Source organism: Ursus maritimus, unplaced genomic scaffold (assembly GCF_017311325.1).
Source record: "Ursus maritimus isolate PB19 unplaced genomic scaffold, ASM1731132v1 scaffold_5, whole genome shotgun sequence".
NCBI classification, from domain to species: domain Eukaryota; kingdom Metazoa; phylum Chordata; class Mammalia; order Carnivora; family Ursidae; genus Ursus; species Ursus maritimus.
The window spans coordinates 62713028-62736200 of NW_024426663.1; the positions used below are offsets into that span (position 1 = coordinate 62713028).

The following is a 23173-nucleotide window of genomic DNA, read 5'->3' on the forward strand; positions in this document are numbered from 1 at the left end:
GGCTTGAAATCAAAGTAAAATTTCTTACTTTAACAAATTATTGTTTATAAAGATCATATAAAATATATAAAGCATAGTGCATATGTGTATCCATGTGCACTCAACAAACTCCATCAGATTCATGAACAATTTCCTAAGGTATTATTTATAAAAATAAAGTTCAACAAAATAAAGTTTTAGCTTCGATCACAGTTAATTAATGAATATCCCATTTGTATTATGTGACTATAAATACATTTAAAACCAATAAAAACATTATATTGTTGAAAATTTTGGTTATAACAGCAACAACAAAAAATCACACCCCCTTGACCTTGACCTATTGTTTAGAAAGGAAAATAATTTTGAAAAAGAACCATAAACATTGGTATAAATCATTTATTTCCTCTTCCTTGCTATGGATACTAATCTATACTTTTGTATATATTATAGAAGATTTTTTTATTTGGCACTTTCCCACAGGAAAATTTGATACATTTTTACATTTAAGATTCCTTTGAAATAGTAAAAAAAAAAAAAAAAAGTATTTTTTTGTTCTCTTCAATTACTCAAATTCTCACCCTTAAGGCTCGGGTTTTATTACTTGGTGGCCCTTACTGACTTTTCCAGCCATATATGGAGTTTCTCTGGGAAACTCTAGAAACCAAATTCAAGACAACGAACATAAACACACTCATCCCAAATCAATTTAGAAACATTTCATGTGTGATTACAAAGGCATTCTTTAATTGACAAGTTTAAATGGACTCATTCTGCCATTCTAAAATTGTGGTTTGCAGAATTATATGATCTATTTTCTGCATAGGGAAATAAACTGGAAAAAGTTATAACCTCTCCAAAAAAAAAAAAACAACCGACGGGAAAGAAATTTAAAAAGACAAAAAATAAGAATTTAACCGTTTCACTTAAGTAGTTGACTTAATTGTATCCCTAAGAGCTCTGTTGATTTGTGTGCGTGCACACGTAGGACCCACTGATATAATTACCTAACATTTGTGAAAACTGCCTGTTTGAGAGGCTATGTGTTATGGACATCGTTTTTTATGTCTTCTTCGTACATTCTTCTTTCATTGTGCTTTATATCTTACACTGGATGGTGATGATATAGTTTATACAGATGACCTCTCTCCTGTCTGTTCGTTGTATGTTCTTTGTTAAAGACACAATTATTCTGTTAGTGTATCCCACGTTCTAGCATTAAGAAGAACAGTAGCCTCTACTTTTGAAACACATATTGCTTACAAGTAAGGAGGATTTTTAGTAACTAAGTAGTTCAACATATATCACATGTCTTGGTCTTAATCCATCAAGCATTACCCTACCTTTGGCACATTTCTATTGATTTTGGGTACAGCTCTATAAAAGTCAAATAAAATAATATTTGACTACCATTTTAGCCATTCCAACCTGAGTTCCTGGTCATAAACCAATGTTTCTACTACATAAAGCTCAAGTGGCCTTTCCTTAAACTATATCATTTAGTTTTTTAAGTAGTTGGAGGTTCTTGACCAAGCCTTTGCATGTTAATAAAGTAATTTGCACTGTGGCTGGTTCCTTTAATTTGTGTTTTTCCTACGTTTTAGAATACATCAGATCTTAAAGAAATTTATTTTACATATACTAAAGTAAAGTAAGATTGCTTCATAAAGTGAGCCTTCTACTATTCAGGTTACTTGTCTGTTTCATAAAAGTATACCGAGATTGCTTGTATACCACACTGTTAATGCATAGCTTAAGAGTGAAAATTATATTATTAGAAAACTAACATTTAACTTATAAAAACTGTACTTATGATGAATTTGTACTTGTGGTCTTAAAGTTTTTTAATACCAACTTTTTCTTGCCCCTAAACATTATTTTCAGTATGTTTTGTTCAAACAATGCACATGGTTTTCCTTAATATGATTAAATTGGAAATCTTTAAATTATGAAAATTATATTGGAATTAAGAGTCTAAATCCTATCATTCCTGGAGTGCAACACCAAATTAGGTTTTTGGCAGGGCATACTTTCCCTAAAGGATGATGATCTTAAAGTGTTATTTATCTTTTTTTGTTTCTTTTTTGAATAACAAATAAACACTTTGGAGTGTAGAACACTCCAGATTGACCACTGAAAGCCTGCGTGGGAGAAAATGAAAGTATATTCACACCTTTAAAAACAGTGACATCAAAAATCAATCACTGTTGATAATGTCTTACTTGTTAGAGTAGGTTATGGGCACATGGTCATACACAATTTCTAATAACTCATTGAGCTGTATAATTATAACTTGATTTTTCTCTACTTCAGTTTACTTGAATAAAAAGTTTTTTTAATCAAACTCTGTTATGTCCTATATAAATCTTCTTCTGTGCTTTCCCATACCAACCAAATTCTATGGCTCGATTTACTCAATTGTGTACAGAGTCCACGCATATAATGAAAATGGAGTGAGCTGGGTCTATGATACCCCAGTACCACAGAGCTGCAGCCAGTGATGAGCTGGGAAAGATGGGCCCAGTCTAAAGGGTACAGACGCTACTCAGCTCCAAGGAATGGCTGCCATATGGGGCTGTAGGTCTAACGTTGCCAGGTCTGGAAATTTGAATTTTTATGTCAAATTTATACTTTTTAATGTTGGCAACTGATTCAAATTTTTAAACACTACCAGCCAAACTAAATATGTCTTTGACCAAAGAGGCCTCCATAAAGATCACCTCCCTGAGTAGGACCTCACTAAATCTGAGTCCAATTAAAATACTTTTCATATGTACTGCTGATACTGCTAGCACGCAGGGAAGGCCACGGTCAAAATTCAGTCTGACTCCACACCATTCCTACTATAATATACTGCCTGTAAATATGTGCTTGTTCTTACATAATCTGAATCCCAGACCAACCTCATAACACAGGTATTATCCCCATTTTACTAATGAAGGAGAGAAGGCCCAAAGATAGCAGATAACTTAATATAAAAATACAGAACAGTTTGACTTCAATTAAATAGCCCGAGTTCAAATCCTTCCTCCAACACTTACTATTTTCATAACTTTGGAAGGGTAAATTAACTTCTCCACATTTCAGTTTTCTCCCCTGTTAGGTGGGTACTCTAATAGCCATATCTCCCCAAAATGTTCTGAGGATACATAAAGCTCTTAGAAATGTTTTGGCACATAGTAAATATTACATAAATGTTGCTATTACTAATTATGATCGCTATTAACATTATCTATAAAATGAGATCCTTGCTTTTTGAGTTTTAAATGTACCAAACTATGTAAAGTACTTAGAATTGTCCCTGAGACATACTGTTCATTACATATTAACTGTGTGATCAGATGAAGTTTCTTTCAAATACATTACTCCAAGCCATGCAGATTAATTCCTTTACTCTGTATCAGGTAAATAACAAACATGTTATCATAGGTTGGAAGTATTTTTATTTGTACAAAGTGTTTCCTTTGGACATTTGAATAATAAATAGCTCTATAGTGTCATGTTTATTGCCATGTTTATATCATTTGGAAATTGTAATGGAATGAATCATGTGCCACGTAATGAATGTCCTAATGTGAATGTCAATAACGTAGTTAGATTTTATTCAAAGTATCAGGAATGGTTACAGTATTCAGAAGACACTTTAAATTTAGATGATACTTGTTATCTTTTTGTTTCCCTAATTTTTAAATTCCCTAATTCCCTAAACCCCCCAAACACAAAAGATATGCATGTAATTCAATAACTCAAATTACAAAGTTATATGCTAATATGCGGCATAGCCAGAATTTTTACTTACTTGTGACCCATTTCATGAGCAATTGTAAATGCAAGATTCAGGCCATTGTCTTCAGCAATAATACATTTTCTCTTTTCACTACACATTCCACTCAAATAAGCTATACCTAGAAAACATATACATGAATTATCATATGTCAGATTCAAATGTAAATATTTATGCTACACATCAGAAGAAATGAAAAATGATGGTTTTTCCATTCAAATAACGTCAATATTAAACTATTATATCTACCCCTTGTACATGGAATTTTAAGGGAGACTGTGTATGTATAAATCGCTCAATAAACTCAATATTCTTTTCAATTTCATATTTCAGATTAAATTACTTGATCAATTATCCAATTCTCAAAGTGCATGCTCTAAGAATCTATTTTATAAATACCACTTTTCATTGTCATGTAAGATAAATGAATGGACACGAGTTTGAAAATTTAAATCAAAAATCAATTATTAAGTTAAATATTTTTCAATTATTGTAAAGAACCTAGTTTCAGAGAAATACCCCAAAATAAAATAAACTACATATATATGGCATTCTTGAACTTACATTGATATTTTGAGGTAATAAAATTTTGAAATTTTATTTTGTAAAATACCATTTTAACTAATATGACATAAGAACTACCCGTGATATTTGGAATATTGAAAAGCATTTCCTTTGAACATTTTTTGGCTAATAAGATGTCCAATTGCAGAGTATGATAATGAAATACTATCTAAGACAACAATTCCAGTAAGATATTTAGATCTTTTGGTTTAAATCAGTGGTAAGATAATATGTAAAATCATTGCTACTCCTTAGTCAAAGATTTATGTACTATATTACTAATTAAGATACATCCCTGAATAAATATCATTTAACACAAAGAACTGTAACCTTCCAAGTGTAAGTTTTAATGCATTTTCAAAAAACAAAGTTTATTGAAGTAATATCTAGTGTTTATTGAATTGTTTGTATGTTCTGTAATGCTCATATCCTTATAAAATACATTTAAACACATTATATGAAGAAATTAAGGACTGAACAGGTAAAATGATTTGCCAAAGATCACATGACGACTAAATATTATAGAATGAGGATTTGAAATGAACTTTGAATCCATCTACCAACTAACATTTATTTTCCTGCTCATTACAATTTAGTGCAGAGTGGTCCCCAGTTAAAGGCGGTTAGCTGACTGCTTGTGACTTTTCTCTCTTCAGAAACATAAAAAATAGTGTTATGAAATGATTATATTTAAATAAAAGAACAAATTGCCCTGCCCATGTTTTGGAAAAATAGAAGGTTCATGGAAGAATATCAACTGATTTAGGGGAGCACAGCCAAATGACAGGGGAGAAGGATTTTATGACTGTGGTAGAACCCCACAGAGACTCAAGACGGAGGCACACAAGGTTTGAACAGAGGCATTGTTCGAGGATTGAAAATTCAGTATCTGAAATCCTCAACTACCCATTCAACTCTTCATGCAGATTCTCAAGGCCTGGTATCCTCTGGCCTACCAGGAAAATGAAGATACATTCTCTAAGCAAAATATACTATATACATTCTATTTTAAAAACATAACTACAGGAAGAAACAGCCAAGAGATGAAATACATAAAGATGTTATTTTATCTATACATGTAGAAATATTTTATTAAAATATAAAATCTACAAATAGATGAAGTTGCTTCCTTACGAATGGATGGTAGGATGAATAGACAGGTGATAAGCCTTACTACTTCGTTTGGCTGATTAAGACAACTAGAATTACTTCAGGATTAAATCAAGATATGGTGGGAAGGAAAGATGTGAGTAGGGGTAAACACAGACGGGTTAGGAAAGGGAGAAAAAGAGGAGGAGAAAAACATATTTGTTCTCTAGTTCCATTAAATAACAAATCAACTAAATCTTTAAGGATTCTTAAGCATAATGTGGATCTTAGGAGAGCTAAGTCCTAATAGGACTGAAATTTAGGAGAGCTAATAAGTTGCACTTATTAATGCAACAAAATATGGAAAACAAAGATATGAGAGTAACTAAACTTGTGTTATAGTTTAAAGGAAGATGGAAGAAAAGAAAGATGGAAGAAAGGAGGGAAGGAGAGAAGGAGGGTGAATGAAAAGTATCTCCTCTTAATAGAATACTTAAAATTCTCTTGCGCATTTGAAAATTTAAAAAGTATATAACTTGAGAATAAATACAAAAATACTGAATTAAGTTCAACTATAATTGGCATGCCAAAGATCACTGTTTGGTACCAATTTCCTTTAGGAGTCCCCTGTATTTCACAACTACAATAATCGTATCACCATACGCAGATTAACAGTCAGCTAATGTAGACTGTCATTACGTCATGTCTCTTTGCTGTATGGATCAATACATATCAAATTTAGTCACTTTAATAAGTTTTACATTTCTTCTCCTGTACCCCTTCAAATATATTGTTCCCACCAAATTGTCCCTTATTTCTAATTCTTAACTCTTCTATATTATTCTTTCTATTCTATATTTGTATCTTTTTTCCATATTTTTCTGTATCTTCCTACATTGTCTAGGATACCTTTTTAAAAAAAAAGATTTATTCATTTATTTGAGAGAGAGAGAGAGAGAAAGCAAGAATGGAGGGGAGGAGGAGAGGGGGAGAGAGAGAGAGAGAATCTCAAGAAAACTCCCTGCTAAGCACGGAGCCTGATGCAGGGCTTAATCTCAAGAGCCCAAGATCAGGACCTGAGCTGAAAACAAGAGTCAGATGTTTAACCAGCTGTGTCACCCAGGCACCCCGCTGGAAGACTTTCATAGATACCATTTGTTAAGTTAAAGAAATTACTTTCTGATATTCTTGTATGTCAAGTGAAAAAAGATGCAATGTTAGGTGAGGTGTGGATCAAAGGTAGATGGGAGTTAGTATTTTTTGAAAAAGAAACAAAAGCTTGGAATAGTGAGAGAAACAGGAAAGAGAGCCAATTAAGTACTGGGGGAAAGCAGACGGTTCAGCCGAGGATAGACAGAATGAGCCTGTATAAGCACTAATATGCCCAAGTAAGTGATATCCAACCTAATGGTTGAAACAGAGAAGAGTAATATGTGGATTAAATTTGGGCTGCGATTTTGTAGATCAGGTCTAAAGGAAGAATCAAAGGATATGAGAGTTGGCAGTAAATTTGAGAATGAAAGAAAGGACAGAAATTACAGGGCTGGATAAGTGAAGAAGTAAAGTCAAAGGGAAGCTGATAATTTGAAGACTACAATACAGTTGTCCCGAGAATGGAGTCATCAATGAAGGAAAAGAACAGATAACTCTCTGAAAAAGTACTGGAGTCTGTGATAAGAGGTTGGGAATAGAGACATAAGATTTCAGAGGTGAAGTTCCATGATATGATTAAATATCGCCAGGGGAGCAGAGAAAGGTAGACATCATCCAGATCAAGGTCCAAGAATTATTTAGTAGTACTGGTTGGACCAATTATCTGAACATGAAATTGCACATGATCACAGTGAACTCAGGAAACGGGGAAAGGTGGCCAACATCCACGTGAAATGTGGGCAAGAATCAAGGAGAAGAATCCATCACAGTGAGAGAGACAGTTAAGATGGTAAAGCTGAGGAGCTTCGGCTCCAAATGAAGAATTTTTATATGAGGACAAGAGACTTTGACTTACAGGCAGTAGTGGGAAGCAAGAGGAATGCAAGAGGTATAGAACTTTGACATTTTCCTAGCATCAGCCTTGTGGGATAGGAGAAGAGAAAGAATGAACAGTAATCTCTCCGGAGGCCCTAGATTCCTCACCAGGCTGTGGGAAATCAATGACTACTGTGTAATCATGAAAGAAATTTGCTGATAAAAATTATAATTTATAATATGAAAGACATTTTATACCATAAAATACAAATTTATATACAATAAAATGTAATTTAAAAATGAATATATATTGGCACAGAGGGATGATTATACCTAAGTATTAAAAAATCCATACCATCACATTTTCACAGGAGAATAAAAAGACTACATAAAAATGGGGGCACCTGGCTGGCTTAGTTGGTAGAGAATGCAGTTATATCTCAGGTTTGGGACTGCAAGCCCCACAGTGGACACAGAGCTTACTTAAAACAAAAGACTACATAGTTACGATAATGTTCTAACAGCAATTGTATCATGTGGAGAGATAATGAGTAATTTTTCTTTCTCTTTTTCAATTTTCCAAATTCATTTAAGTATTTACAATACTTTTATAATGAGAAGATTAAAGACATAAATATGATGATCACGTCTATACAATTTAAGTAGTAATTAACAGATTCTCTTATAGACCAGGAAGCAATTTAACAAACACAATGATCCTCTCCTCCTATTCTTTTTTTACTTATGTGTAAAGTCAGAGTCTTCAACCAAGACTCTGATAAGTTTGAATTTCATTGTCTTACATTTGGCACACCAGGAAGATTTTCTTTAACTTGAAAGTTATGGAGAATAATTGTAACCATGACTAATTTAAATGACTTGCATTATTCTGTTTAAAAGCTTATGCTTTTCAGTTCCTTTCAAAAACTCACATGTTTCTTATTATAATAAGGGGTAGAGTTTAGAAGGGGAAAGGATTTAACACAGCTGTTATTTAAAGATAGATATAATACAGACTCTTTTTAAAATACTCTTTTGATATAAAAAATTCTACGAACACAAAGGACACCAAAAAACCCTCTATTTTCCCACCTAAAAATGAATCAAGTCATGTATAAGGTGTCAACAGAATCTCTCATCTGAAAAAAAAAAAGTACTATCCTAGGATGTAATTTGATACCTCTCCAAGATAATCACAGACCCTTAAAACTCCACAGGAAGCATGGAGTAATAATGGACTAATCAGGAAATTAGTTTTTATGGGATCAGACGGATGTAGCCTAACAAAATTAAATCGTCCAGCCCCAGCACTATTGCCCTTAAGCACTAGCTAGACTACCTAAGTGCAACATCTCGTCTCTCCTGGCACAAAATCCTGCATGGTCTTAGGCAAGATATTTGTCCTAGTATTGTATCCGAGGAGGAAAGTCCTTTCCCTATGAGTACTGCTGTTGCTTGAGGCCTAATGGAACCAGGAATGTTAAGAGGGGACAAGTACCAAAGGTACGAAGATGAATACAGGCTGAGCAGAACCACACCACGACTCATTTGAAAATGTGATCGTTAAAACCTAAAGACATACAAAAGATATTATGGGAGAATAAAAAGAAACCCCAAATAGGGAAAAATCAAAGTAGGAAAGGCTTTTAGGGAGAGAAAGGACTCCTGAACAAAGGAGTGAGCAGGGAAATGCCTAAGCAGATAGAGATGAGAGTTGCTGTTGTTCACAGAAGGGGAGCTTAGGTTCTTTAAACGCGCCCGCCAGGTCACACATCTCTGCATCAATATGTATTTAGCACGTCCTCAATAAGGGGTGTATGAAATGAATGGCATAGATGAAACTCCTGGAAACAAAGACCAATATAAAGTGTAACTTAATGTGGGGCCTTAACTAAAAATGTAATTTTGAAGAATGGAAATGTATTTCGTCCATGAATTAGAAAAAAATCTTTTTTAGAATGATTTATTGATGGTGCCCACATAATATGAAACCCCTTTACGTGATTACATTCAAATTGGGCTTTAAACATATTTTAAAATACCTTGCCTCACCAGCTCGCTAATTATCTGCCTCTATTCCATTAAAAGACAAGATGATGATCTAGGAATATAAAAGTACAATTATGTAAGTTAGGAGTTTAGTATCAGCAGAGTTATAAATGTTTTTTAAAAAATAGGCTTCCATATTAAGTGCTTAAACTATAACATTCTTCATAGTACAGTTTCTAAGAATACTAAGAAAAAAAACAAGAAATAGAGTATTAGTTTAATAAAAACTACAGTAAATCTCTGTGGTCAAAAAGGCAGAATATTTTCTAGAGAGTAAAATGTTGTTTATGTGTTCCCGCAACATGGTAGACAGAGTCCTGTTGTGAAAAACACATAGAGGTGCGAAATAAAATGCAATATACAAAGTTTTTAATGTGTAGTTGAGTTTAGAGAAAAAAGATTCTCCAGTGCAGGACTAAAGCTTAAAATTTTTCAAATTTGGAGTGATGATATCATGAGTTAATGTTGCTAGAGTCTGGGGGTCCACAGCTAATAAGACAAGTCTTATTAAATAATGGGTGTGGTCTCAAAATGTCCACAGGGACAGGAATTGAGTAAGGAACTGAGATCCATCAACAAATCAGAAAGCCTGAAATGGCTATTAATGTGTGAAAATAATCTCAAAAATCCATATGTAGGAGAGCAAAAAAGGAACCCCGGCTCAAAACAAATTCGGGGTATGCCAGAAAAGGCTCTACTAACAAACTGAAACCCAAACCATCAGCATTCATAGGTATGAAGCCACGGGAACATGGAGCCATAAATATAATGTGCAAATGGATCAGACAATTTGGGGCTCTAACAAGGGTGGAAAAAGTCTTGTCAGTTCAGGAAAATAGCCCAGTGATGGGTATTAAGGAGGGCAAGTATTGTATGGAGCACCGGGTGTTATACGCAAACAATGAATCATGGAACACTACATCAAAAACTAATATGGTCACTAACATATCATAATAAAAAATAATAATAAATTTAAAAAAAAAGAAGGATCACTTTGACAAGACACTTTATCATCTCAACAAGCATAGAATTCCCACAGGAAAGAAAGTTCTACTGAAGATGGGCTTACAAATAAAAATGACAAACGAAGTGAAGAAATGGCCACTGTGAGAAGGTGGCCACTGATATAAAAACTAGAGAGAAAATGATGACAAAATAAAGACATTTTTAACATAAAGATGGGGAGCTTGAGATCTACATTCACTGGGCCACCGCAAACCAAATAAATGTTTTTGTAGATAGAGAAAGAAACCCTTTCTCCACGACCATTTACGTCAAAGTAACAGTGTAAAGAAATGTTCAATTTCTTCAAACGGAAAGAAAAATCCTAGACTAAAACATGAAAATAAAGAGGAGGAAATAAAGGACACCAGAAAGAATAAATGTATGAATAACTATAAATTAATATCGAATGCACAAAATACTAATTTTAATGTCTTCCAAACCTTAAAATATAGGCCAATTTCCATTGGCCACAATGGAAAGCAACAATACATAGTTCAAGTGCTCAAGAGTTCTAGCAATAATCAGTGGTAAAATGATACATGTCATAATACACAAAATACTTGCAAAACAATAGTAAAATGATATATAACTACCAATTATAATTACATAGATTGAAAATGGTATACAAATATTGGATTTACCTATTTTTAAAGGCAGGAAAAGAAGAAAATGAAAGAAACATGACCTAAAGGCATACAGAAAACAAATAGAAAGATAGCATATCATTAAATAAAAAAATAAATAAAAGACAGAATTCGATTAAATAAAAAAGACTATGCCGTGAGAACTGTGATTGCCAAATTGAACAGATATTTAAATTCTCTAAGGTGAGAGGTGTGTGAAGTAACTTGATTGTGATAATCATTTTACAATGCAAAGGTATATTAAAACATCGCTGTCTACCTTACACTTACACAACTTTTATTTGTCAACTTTATCTTGATAAAGTTGGAATGCATGAATGAAAAATAAAGACTACGCTAAACCCAAACTAAGATTTTAAGACTGAATTAAAAATAAACCCTAAATGTATTGTGCTTATAAGAGATACAGCTCAAGCATAACATAAATAAGTAGAAATAAAATAATAGAAAACGATATAATATGCAAGTATCAACCGAAATAGTAAAAGGGTGACAATATAAATACTACAAATAAACAACATTAGACAAATTGAATTTGAGTCACAAGCATCTAGAGAGATGAAGAAGGATTTTTTTAATGATTAAAGGGTCATTCCAACACGAAGACATATAATTCTGTATCTGTATTTACTCAATAACTAAGCTTCAAAATATAAATAGTAAAAATGAACCAAATTAAGAAAGAAAAACAAATCCACAGTTAAAGTGGAGACTTAACAAGTCTCTTAATAGCTGATAAAACAACTATAAAAACCTTCACTCAAGATGTAAGAGATCTGAACAGAATATTAGCAAATCTGTCTTAATTGACGTACCAGAATATTGCATCCAACAACAAGATTCATCCTTTTTAAGAGGATATGGTGCATTTATAAAACCTGACCATATACTGAGTAGGAAAAAAATCCCTACAAATTTCAAGAGTGGAAATTATCCAAAGTATGTTCATTGGCCACAATGGAAATAATTTGGAAATCAAGAACTAAAAAGGTAACTAGAACAACCCAAACTGCCTAGACATGAGATGATAAACTTCTAAATAGTCCACAAGTGAAAGCAATTATAATGAAAATTAGAAAATATGTTAAACATAGTTACAGTAAAAATAGAACACATAAAAAATGTGTGGGCTGAAATGACAATGCTCAGGGAAATTCAGAGTATATATTATAAAAAATAAAAGAGACTGAAAGTCAATGATTAAAATTCCTTCCAGAAGCTGAGAAGAGAGCATCAAAGCTTAAGAAAAGAGAGGGAGAGAAATAATAAAGAGCAAAACCAATGAACTATAAAATAAATGTAAAAGAAAATTGGCAAAACTGATAATTCCCCAGTAAACCAATTAAGAATTTAAAAAAAAGAGACAAATACAAATTACCAACATCAACAAAGAATAAGGAAATGTCTCTATAATCCTAAAGACATTAAGGTAATGTATTTAAACGTATGCCATTAAGCCTTACAACTTGCCAAAGCTGTCAAAAGAAGAAATACAAAATCTAGAATTTTCTGTTAGAATGCCATTTATTCATTCTACTCCAGCTATATTGGCTTTTTTTTTTTTTTTTTTTTTTTTTTTCCTTTTCTTGTCATTTCCTTCTCAAGACCTCTTCACTGGCTTTTCACTCTGGAACATTCCCTCCTTAGCTATCTCTCTCCAGATCTTCTTGATCACCAAATTTAAATTGCAAATATCCTTCTCCCCATTCTGGAACTCCCACATTATCTCTTACTTATGTCTACTACTTTTTTTTCCCCCGAGGGGTTTATCTTTTAATATACTGATTAATTTAACTATTTGGATATTGGCCACCTCTCCATTGGAAGGTAAGCATCACAAGGGCAGGAAAGTACTCAGAAGTCAATTTGTTCATTCCCAACATGAGAACTATACATTGTATAGTACCATGATAATACATTTTGAGGTGTATTAACATGCATCTCTCTTTTTCCACACAGGGCAATCGCTTCTTGGCCTTTTGGCTAAGATCAAGTGTTGTATTTCCACCCAGGTCATGTCTTCTTAACCATCTACAGGCTTTGCTCTGAGGGCAGGTGGGAAGTCATAAGGATTAGTAGTAGGTAGCCTTTGGAACTCTGGAAGATAGCTCATTGGGAAACTCCAGGCTGATCCAGGATGAGTTAAGCAGGGAATTAATGAAAACACTGGGTGAGTAGGTGGGAAGAAGGGCTAGGCTGTCAAGTCTGAGCCTACTTCCACTTTCATTGCCAAGGAGGCAAGAGAGGTGGGCAGTTTGACCTTGGGGGACCCATGGATGACATCACTGAGATCTGGCAGCATCTTTGGCAGCAGTAAGAGTAGGACAGGTAGGGACTGGAGAGGATGGGACAATAAAGAGAGTGGTAGAAAGAGTTGAACAGGAGTTACAGGGCTCTGACCAAACCAACATTCTTGAGTTGAACCCACCAAATGCATTTGGAGGCCCAGTCCAGCACGTAGACGAAGGAATTCACTGCAAAGACACAGATCCCAAAGATCTCAGAGGGAAGTGCAAGCACTATGATTTGTGATCCATAGCCCATCTCCCCAGCCATGGACGGGATCAAAGGAGAGGTGAGGGGAACTATCTGGAAGAGCTGAATATTAGCTAAAACTAAACCAAAGCAAGCTAAATGGATAAAGTCATTTAAACTGGAAGAAAAATTAACAACAAATGACATGTTCAAGTTTTCACTGTCTTGGAATCAAGGGAGGTAGGGAGTTGTGAGGACACGTTTCAATACACTGTAGGAAACTAGATGCAACATTTTCTTTTCCTAATTTAGTATCATCTTTGACCTTATAATGTGTATGGCGACAAAACTGTAGTTAATTTTGATGAGAATGTACATGTTAAACAAAAGTCTGTATGTGTTTTTAATTGGTTGCTAAAGTAAACAGTGAATAAACACTCATTTTATTATCCTAAGGTGCGATTGGAGGTATCTAAAATCAGTGAAGTATTGGACTAGACAGCATATGGATACCATGTCTAATTCTTTGGCAAGCTTTCATATGAAATATTAATACGATGCAGGAAAAAGAAGGTGAAAGGTGGTACAAGTAAATGTTCATAATAAATAGTGAAAGAAAGTGAGTCCAGAGGGGGAGTGGTATGCTGGGTAGGCAGAGGTGGCCAATTCCTAAATTCTGCTCTTTTGAGAGATGGAGAGAATGTCATGGTAATGGACAAGTTCCAAAAGAGATTTATTTGTTGCTTTTCTTATTTTCACAGGTCCTTAATCTTTATAATAAACTTCCCCACCAAACAGACCCACCTCCTCCCTACATTAAGATAATGAGAAGGACTGCTTTTGTACGAAAGGAAGAACAATTAGGAAGATTTATGGCTGCGGGCTAGTTTTGTGCTCCTGCTCCTGTAGTCCAGATTTATTCTACTTCACATTCACTTCTCTCTTTCAGAAAATTTAAGGGCAAAATATTGGATGGTTTCAAAAGTTAAACTCTCAAATCCTTAGGGACTTAAATTAAGCTAGACCCCAATGTACCTTACTGTGGTTTGGGTCTATCTTTAATACACCATTAATAACATATACCATCTAAAATTCTTCATTTAGATTTCAGTGCAACTCTGAAAATATAAGGCTTGCGGCACACTGAAAAAGCCATATGTGGGAGAGTATACATCTAACACAAATCAGAAATGAGAAATTTACTGTGCAGTCTACCACGAACAGGGATGAAAATTGGTATTCGCATCACTAAGTTAATTTAAAAATGATAAATGAGCGTTCTTAGGCTTTCTTTATGACTTTGGTCACAAAAGCAAAACAAAAACAAAAACAAACTAGGCTTAATGATTTCATCTGCCTTGGAGATTAAAAAACTGTCATGACTTTAAAAAATAGGTAAGATGAATCACAGTTAAAGATTTTTGTGAAGTAAGCTGAAGGATACAGCTGGAAAAATTTAAAAGTGTTCTGATTGCGTATAAATCAGGAATTTTGGCTAACGCATTTTTATAATGTTATAACGTAATCATATCCTGAAGGCATTAAACAGGGACAATTAAAACTAAAAATATCATGCTACTAAAAAGTTCTATAAATTGTTTTAGAATACTGAAAACACTGACAGCATGCATTTATAACTATAAACCAACTCAAACTTCAAAACAGTTTGACAACACTTTTTCTCATCATGCCAATTTTTAATCATTTTGCTGCTTTTTATAACCTGCTTTCTATTCAGTATGATCAGTGGTTTTTATTGAAGTAAAGAAATAATTCTATAAACTGGAAAAATCTGAAGAATATAATTATAATTATAATTACAAATATCTAATATTCTTAAATCTCAACTACTAAAAATTAAAATACTAAGTTTAATACAGTGATTTGACATAATTTGTTAAATAAAACACATTTACTTAAGGACAAGTGTTTCAACTTTAGATGCATTTTTAAGATCTCAGCTTTTTTAGGTCTATACAATGAGGTAGTTAATAGTAAACTGGTTAAAAATCTTCTCAAAGATGATTTGATGTTTTCTAAAATCCTGATTGGAATTCAACCAATTTTTTCATGACCTGTTTTCTGCATAGTAAAGGCAAAATGCAGAGAATAAAGCTTTAAGAATCTATGCTCTTGTGTCAGATATTCTAGGGCTTGAGTCCCAGCCTTGATTTTTAGCTGTGTGACCATAAGAAAGTTACTTCTTTTTTCTGAGCCCGTTTTCTCAACAATAAAACTGGGAAATTAACCATTTGGCTTAGGAATGCTAACTAATGTAGATAAAATATTTCAAGCCTATGTTGACTTATGTGAAACATGGCAATCATTAAACATTAACCTTTCTTATCTGTAAAATGAGGTTAACTATCCCTTATGACACAGAGGTTTTGAAGGGTTAAAGGAAGTGATGTATTTAAAAACCCATGGCATGTGGTAGATTCTTAGTAAGTGTGTGGTGAATACAAAGTTGCACTTGCAGACCTTATAATAAGAACAACTCTTAAAAACTACAAGGAGGACCTCGGGGTATTTTCTAAATTAAGATGTTTTTTTGTGTCCCAAGGATATATTCTGCATATTTTAATATTCATATAGTGTTTACCAGTACCATTAAAATATTTTCTAATATATACAAAATCCTATAACCAAAAGAAGCTTTAACTGTAAAGGATCTTTAGAAGGAAAGTATCTTATGAACAATCACTTTTCATAATTCCTTAAGAATTATATATCCAAATCTTATCCCTGCAACATGTCATGCCAAAATAGAAATATAAAGTGTCTGATTTATGTTCTGGCTAGAGCCTAATAAGAAATACACCAAAAGCCAAGAATTAAACGAGATAAGTTCAGCTTTGCTTTTATTGTAAACCACAGGAAAGATGTCATTTTCCTATCAAGAATTCATTTCTATTCAGAAATACATCAACTGAGCACCTGGGATGCTCATTACTGTGCTATGTGCTGAGGACACAGACAAGCAGAGAGCAAGATCTTTGATCACAAAGAGATTAGAAGGAGAGGAAATGAACGGAATGCAAGGTATATTGAATTCCTCCGAAAGCATGCATGGTTAACAAGCCCCAAAGTGGAAATTAATCAGGGTTCTGAAAAATGGGTAGAATTTGAACAAGGATAAAGGAAAGAAAGGAAAACAAAGGAACAGTCTTCCATTTGGAAATTCGAAAACAATACATTTGAACTCACTCACTGAATTCTGCAAAAATTACTAGCTCTTCAGCAGAAGAGTCAGGAGAGTGCACTAGTGAATTCAAAAGGGGCACAGTGGGGAGATGAGGTTTTAAAAAGGCTTCCCAAGTGCATGAGCAAAGGTGTTTGGTAGGTGAAGTTTGGATGGGATTTCAGTCTCTTCTGTTCCTTAGGCCCCACAGATTAGGTACTCTGTGCAAGATACAACCTGCAGAAATCTTTGGGAAATCCTTGACTGGAATGCCAAAAGCAAATCTAATGACCACATAATTTCTTTCTCTTTTTGTTTTAATTTTTAAATGCATTTTCAGTAATTTACTTTTTATTCAACAGTTCAAAGAATTTTAACACTCATATTGATTCATTTAACCACCATCACCATCAGGAGCCTGAAAAGGTCCATCACTCCCCAAAACTATTTTGTGCCTTCCCTTTATAGCTACAGTCTTGCCCATTTTTAAAACAAGAGTGACCACTGGATCACTGATCCGATCATCATTTTAGGGTTGTCTTTCAGACAATGTTGTGTAAGCGGATTCATAAGGCAGGTGACCTTATGAGACCAACTTCTTTCACTCCTTAGACTGTCTTCCTCAAATTACCACAGATTGTTTAAACCATTCACCCCTTGAAGACCATTGGATTGCTTCCAGTTTTTCCAAATTGCAAACAAACGTGGTTTTGGTTTTGTTGTTTTAATATCAATGAAATCCAGTTCACCAATTTTTCCTTTAATGGGTCATGCTTTTGGTATTATATCTAAAAACTCTTTACCTAATTCAAGGTCACAAAGATTTTCTCTTATGTTTCCTTCTAGGCTTTTATAGTTTTACATTTACATTTGGACTTATAATCCACTTTGTATAAACGTTTATAAAATTTTATTAAAAAAGTGAAAGAATTTGATTATTCTTCATTATGCATAATGATGTCCAGTGTTTTCAAGACCATTTCTTGAAAGATCATTTTTTTAAAAGGCTTTATTTTTTTTATTTTAGAGAGAGAAAGAGAGAGAGTGTGAGCAGGGGGAGGGGAAAGAGAAAGGGAGAGAGGGAATCCCAAGCCGACTTCGCACACAGCATGGAGCCCAACATGGGTTTCAAACCCAAAACTCTGAGACCACGACCTGAGCCAAAATCAAGAGTCAGACGCTTAACGCACTGAGCCACCCAGGCGCCCCTCTTTCTTTAGTAAACAGAATTTGTCTCTTTGTAGAAAATCAATTGGACATATTTATGTGGATCTATTTCTGGAAATTCTATTTTGATCCACTGACTAACGTATCTATAACATTTTTTTAGCATGTTTATTTATTTTTTATTTGTTTTAAGATTTTTTATTTATTTATTGGACAGAGATAGAGACAGCCAGCGAGATAGGGAACACAAGCAGGGGGAGTGGGAGAGGAAGAAGCAGGCTCATAGTGGAAGAGCCTGATGTGGGGCTCGATCCCATAACGCCGGGATCATGCCCTGAGCCGAAGGCAGATGCTTAACCGCTGTGCCACCCAGGCGCCCCAACGTATCTATATCTTAACAATACCACACTGTCTTGATTACTGAAGCTTTGTAGTAAGTGTTAAAATCAAATAGTATGATTCCTCCAAAACTATTTTTCTTTCCAAAATTGCTTTGGCTATTCAGTTATTTGCCTTTTCATATAAATTTTAGAATCATCTTATTTATATCTACAAAAAAAGAGCTCAAACTTTCATTCTGAGTTAAATCTATAGCTCAACCAGAGAAGAGTTGCATCTGTGCTATGCTGAATCTTCCAATCTGTGAATACCGTATGTCTCTCCATTTATTTAGATTTTCCTTTATTATTCTCACCAGCATTTTATAGTTCTTATCACACAGATTCTGCACATGTTTTGCTAACTTTATATGCAGATATTTCATTTTGCATCTATGACAAATTAGAGATATATTTATATTACATATGTACTTATATGTATATTGTATATATGTGTGTATGTATACACACACATATATTTAAAATTTCAGTTTTGGAATGTTCAATTCTAGTACATTAAAACCCACTGACCTTGTTGACTTTGTATTTTGTGATCCCATTAAGCTCACATATTAGCTTTAAGAGTTTTTTTCATGTACTCATTGCCATTTTCCACTATATTAAGAATCATGTTTTTGCAAAAAGGGACAGTTATATTTCTTACCTCAAATTATTTATGCTTTTCATTTATTTTCTTATCTTGTTCTACTCCTGGACTTCTATAGGAAGAATGCAGTAGACAACCCTGCCTCCTTCCAGACTAAGTGCAAAGGTATTCCTTCTTTCACCATTAAATGTGAGGTTAAGAGTCACATAGATAGTAGATATTCTTTATTAAGGCTGTTCCCTTCTATTCCTAATTTTCTGAGAGTTTTTATAATGAATAGATGATGAAATTTGTCACATGTTTTTCCTATATCAGTTGATATGATCATGTCTCTTCTTTAGATTTTAAATAAGTTTAATTACATGAATTGATTTTCAAATATTCAGTCAGTTTTCCTTTTCTGAGACAAGCCCTATTAGGTTCTGTTCTGTTACTCTTATATATTACTGGGTTAAATTTGTTAATATTTGTTATCTATGTTCATGAAGAATATTGGTCTATAGTTTCATGGGTACTTTTCTCCTCGAACTTCTTGGTTTGGTTTTTATATCAGGGTAGTGCTGACTTCATAAAATGAGTTGGGAAGTGTCCTCACCAGTCTGTTTCCTTAAAGAGATAATGTAGAAATGGTATTATCTTTTCTTTGAGAGAATTCACCAATGAAACTTTCTGGGCCTGAAGATTTCCTTCTTGGATGGTTTTAAACTACAAATTCAATTTCTTTAATATGTTTAAGATTATTCAGGCTATTTCAAATCGGGTAAGTTTTGTTAGTTGGTGATTCTCTATAAATTGGTCTATTTTATCTAAGTTGTCAAATTCATATGCATAGATCTCTTTGTATTATTCCCTAATAATTTCTTTAAGGTCTGAGGAGTCTGTAGTAAGATATCCCCTTTTATTGCTGATGTTATTTTTCCTCTTTTTTATTTTCCTTTGTCAAACTTACTAGAGGTTTAGAATTTATTGACATTTTAAAAAAAACTAGGTTTGCTCTCATTAATTATCACTATTGTTTTTCTGTTTTCATTTGATTGATATATACTCTTTAGTATTTCCTGCCCTCCCCCCTTTTTTTTGAGAGAGACAAAGAGAGCAGGAGAACATGTGGGAGAAGGGGAGGAGGGTGAGGGGCAGAAGGAGAGGGAGAAAGAGAATCTCAAGCAGGCTCCATGCCCAGCATGGAGCCTCACTCCGGGCTTGATCTTATGGCCCTGAAATCATGACTTGAGATGAAATCAAGAGTCAGACACTTAACTGACTGATCTAACCAAGTGCCCCAGTATTTCCTACCTTTTGTTTGATATGAATGCGTTTTTGTTTTGTTTCTCATTTTCAGTTTATTTAGGTAGAAACTTAGTTGCTGATGAGACCTTTCCTCTTTTTAATTAAAGCACTTAATCTTATAAATTTCCCTCTAACATTGTTTTACCTGTATCCCGTAATTTATATGTTGTCTTTTCATGATTTATTTTTTCAGTTCAAAAGTCTATTTTTTTTTAATTTCCTCTTTGACCCATAAATTATAAATATTATTTTCCAAATATTTGGAGAACATTTTCTTATTTTCCTACAGTTCATTATTAGTTTAATTCCATTATGTTCGAGAATGGAATGCGTATGATTTAATTCTTTCAGATTTGTAAGTTTTATGAGCTAGAAAATGTTCTCTCAGAAAATGTCACTTGAAAAGCACATGTGTTTTGTTATTTTGGGTAGAGCAGTGTGTCCATGTTAATAGTGCTGTTCAGTTCTTTTACATGCATGCTGATTTTCTGTTGATGATCAATTATAAAGAGAGGAGTGTCAACATCTCCAAATATAACTGCATTTGTTTATTTTTCCTTTTGGTTCCATTGGTTTTTCTTTCATGAATTTTAAAGCTCTCTTGGTCGGGGCTGAAACATTTAACATCATTATATCTTCTTGGTGAACTGACACTTTTATTATTATATAATGTCCCTCTTAGTTTTTAGTAATTTTCTTTGTTCTGAAATGTACTTTTTAGCCACTGGAGTGTTTTTAGAATTTTTTTTCATGGTATATATTTTTCATATTTTTACTCTTAACTTACAATATTACATTTGAAGTGAGTTTCTTGCAGACAGCAAAGAATCACATCTTTGTTTTTTTCAGTCCAAACCGGTAATTTTTTTAAATGGTATGTTTAGACTATTTTTATTTACTCTAATTACCAATATGTACGTTGGGATTTAGGTCTGCCATTTTGTTATTTGTGTTTTATTGTTGATGTTGTCTGTGCCCTCTGCTTTCCTTTCTTCTGTTTCTCTTTCCTGCCTTGTTTTTGCTCTTTTGAACTAAAAGCTTTGATAAGAGGGAAGGTTTCAAATTTTTTACTATGTCAATTAAATTTATTTATTGTGTTTTCAGCTACATGTTTCTATATACTTGTTTAGTAGTTGTTTACTATACATTTTACATTATACATATTCAGCTTTCAAAGTTTACTTAAAACCAGTACTTTACCATGTCAAGTGAAATGTAGAAAGTTTAACATCATGTAGGTCCTTTTGCCCTCCTCCACGTATGTTGGCGTTGTCTTGCATATTATATTTAAATCTATCAAAAATACCAACAAATGGGGCTATAATTTTGTTTTTAATTACCTAAGATATTTAAAATACTCAAGAGGAGAAAAAGTATAATATATTTACCAATTCTCCATTTCTTTAGTGCTTTCTTTATTCCTGATATTCCAGTTTCTATTAAATATAATTTGCCTTCCCAAAGAATTACTTACTTTGGCAATTCTTTTAAAGATACTCTTTTGGTTAAGGATTCTCTTAGTTTTCCTTCATTTGAGAATGCTCTTATTTCATCTTTATTTATGTTGACAATTCTTTCTTTCAGTGTTTTAAAAATGGTGTGCCACCCAATTGGCTTTCGTGGTTTGTCAAAACAAATCTGCTGTCATGAAAATCATTGTTCCCCTAAAACTAACAGGTTGTTTGTTGTGTCATTTTGTCTTTCTCTTTAGTTTTCACTGTTTGATTGTGATATCTCTGGCTGTGCATCTCTTCAGGTATTTCTTATTTGGAATTTACTTAGCCTCTTGAATCTGATGATTTAAATCTTTTGCCTAATTTGGGAAGTCTTCAGCTATATTTCTTCTCTTTCTGTCTCCTTCTGGGACCCATGATGATTACTTGTGATATTTCCCAAAGATCCCTAAAACTCTCTTCATATTTTTTTCCCAATCTTCTTTTCTCTCTGGTGTTCAGATTGGATAATTTCTTCTGATCTATCATTAAGTTCGTGAACTCTTTACTCTGTCATCTTGATTCTACTACTCGGTACATGCAGAGAAATTCTATTTTGGTTTTCCTTTTTATTTTTTAAGATTAATTAATTTATTTAAAAGATTTTATTTATTTATTTGAGAGAGCAAGAGAGATAGTGAGAGAGGGCATGAGCAGGGCAGGGAGAGGGAAAAGCAGACTCCCCATTGAGCCGGGAGCCTGACGTGGGGCTCAATCCCAGGACCCCAGGATCATGACCTGAGCTGAAAGCAGATGCCTAACCAACTGAGTCACCCAGGCATCCCATTGGTTATTCTTTTTAAATTCTAATATTTCCATTTTTTTGCTTATATATTCTATTTATTTCCTGAGACTTTCTATCCTTTCATTCATTTCAAAAATATGTACCCTTACCTTTCGGAATAGCTTTATAACAGGTATTTTAGTCTTCGTCATATAATTCCAAATTCCGCACCACCCTGGAATAGTATGTATTGAACGTCTTTTCTCATGAAAATGGAGATTTTCCTATTTCTTTATAGATGTTGTAATTTGGGGTTGTATCTTGGACATTTTAAATACTATAGTGTGAGATTCTCAATCTTATTTAAATCTTATGAAGAATGCTGATACTTTAAAATTTTTTAGAATAAAATCATAAAAGTTCCAAAATTCCAAAGCTCTATAGGCTTTGGTTCCATTGTCAAATTTCCATTGTCAATTTTCAAAGCCTTCTACATGCCTATCTTCTATGTTTGTCATCTAGTGACCAGGTTGGGAATTAGGTGGCTCAATAACTCATCTTGCAAAGAAATTTTTACGGTCCTGTGCACACATGCAAAGCTGAGGTGAGCAAAAGCAGTTGATAAGCAACTGTATGAGGTTACTTTCCCTCGCTCTTCCCTCTCCATTATCTCCTTTGTACCTTGTATGTTCTTATGGTTCTCATTTCAGTAATGCTGCCAGTCTGGGCTTTAGGTACCCCACTGTGCAGTGCACTTTTCATGACTGTGTCTGTGTCTAG

General features: G+C 33.6%; 1 protein-coding gene across 1 annotated transcript in view; it reads right to left on the reverse strand.

The window, feature by feature from the left end:
* The window catches only part of ADAMTS19 (ADAM metallopeptidase with thrombospondin type 1 motif 19), a 222990-nt gene that overhangs the window by 119925 nt on the left and 79892 nt on the right, over window positions 1-23173 (reverse strand). Inside the window, exon 8 of the mRNA XM_040622512.1 lies at window positions 3779-3884. Within this exon, the coding sequence (XP_040478446.1) occupies window positions 3779-3884 (106 nt within the window). The remainder of the gene's footprint in view (window positions 1-3778; window positions 3885-23173) is intronic.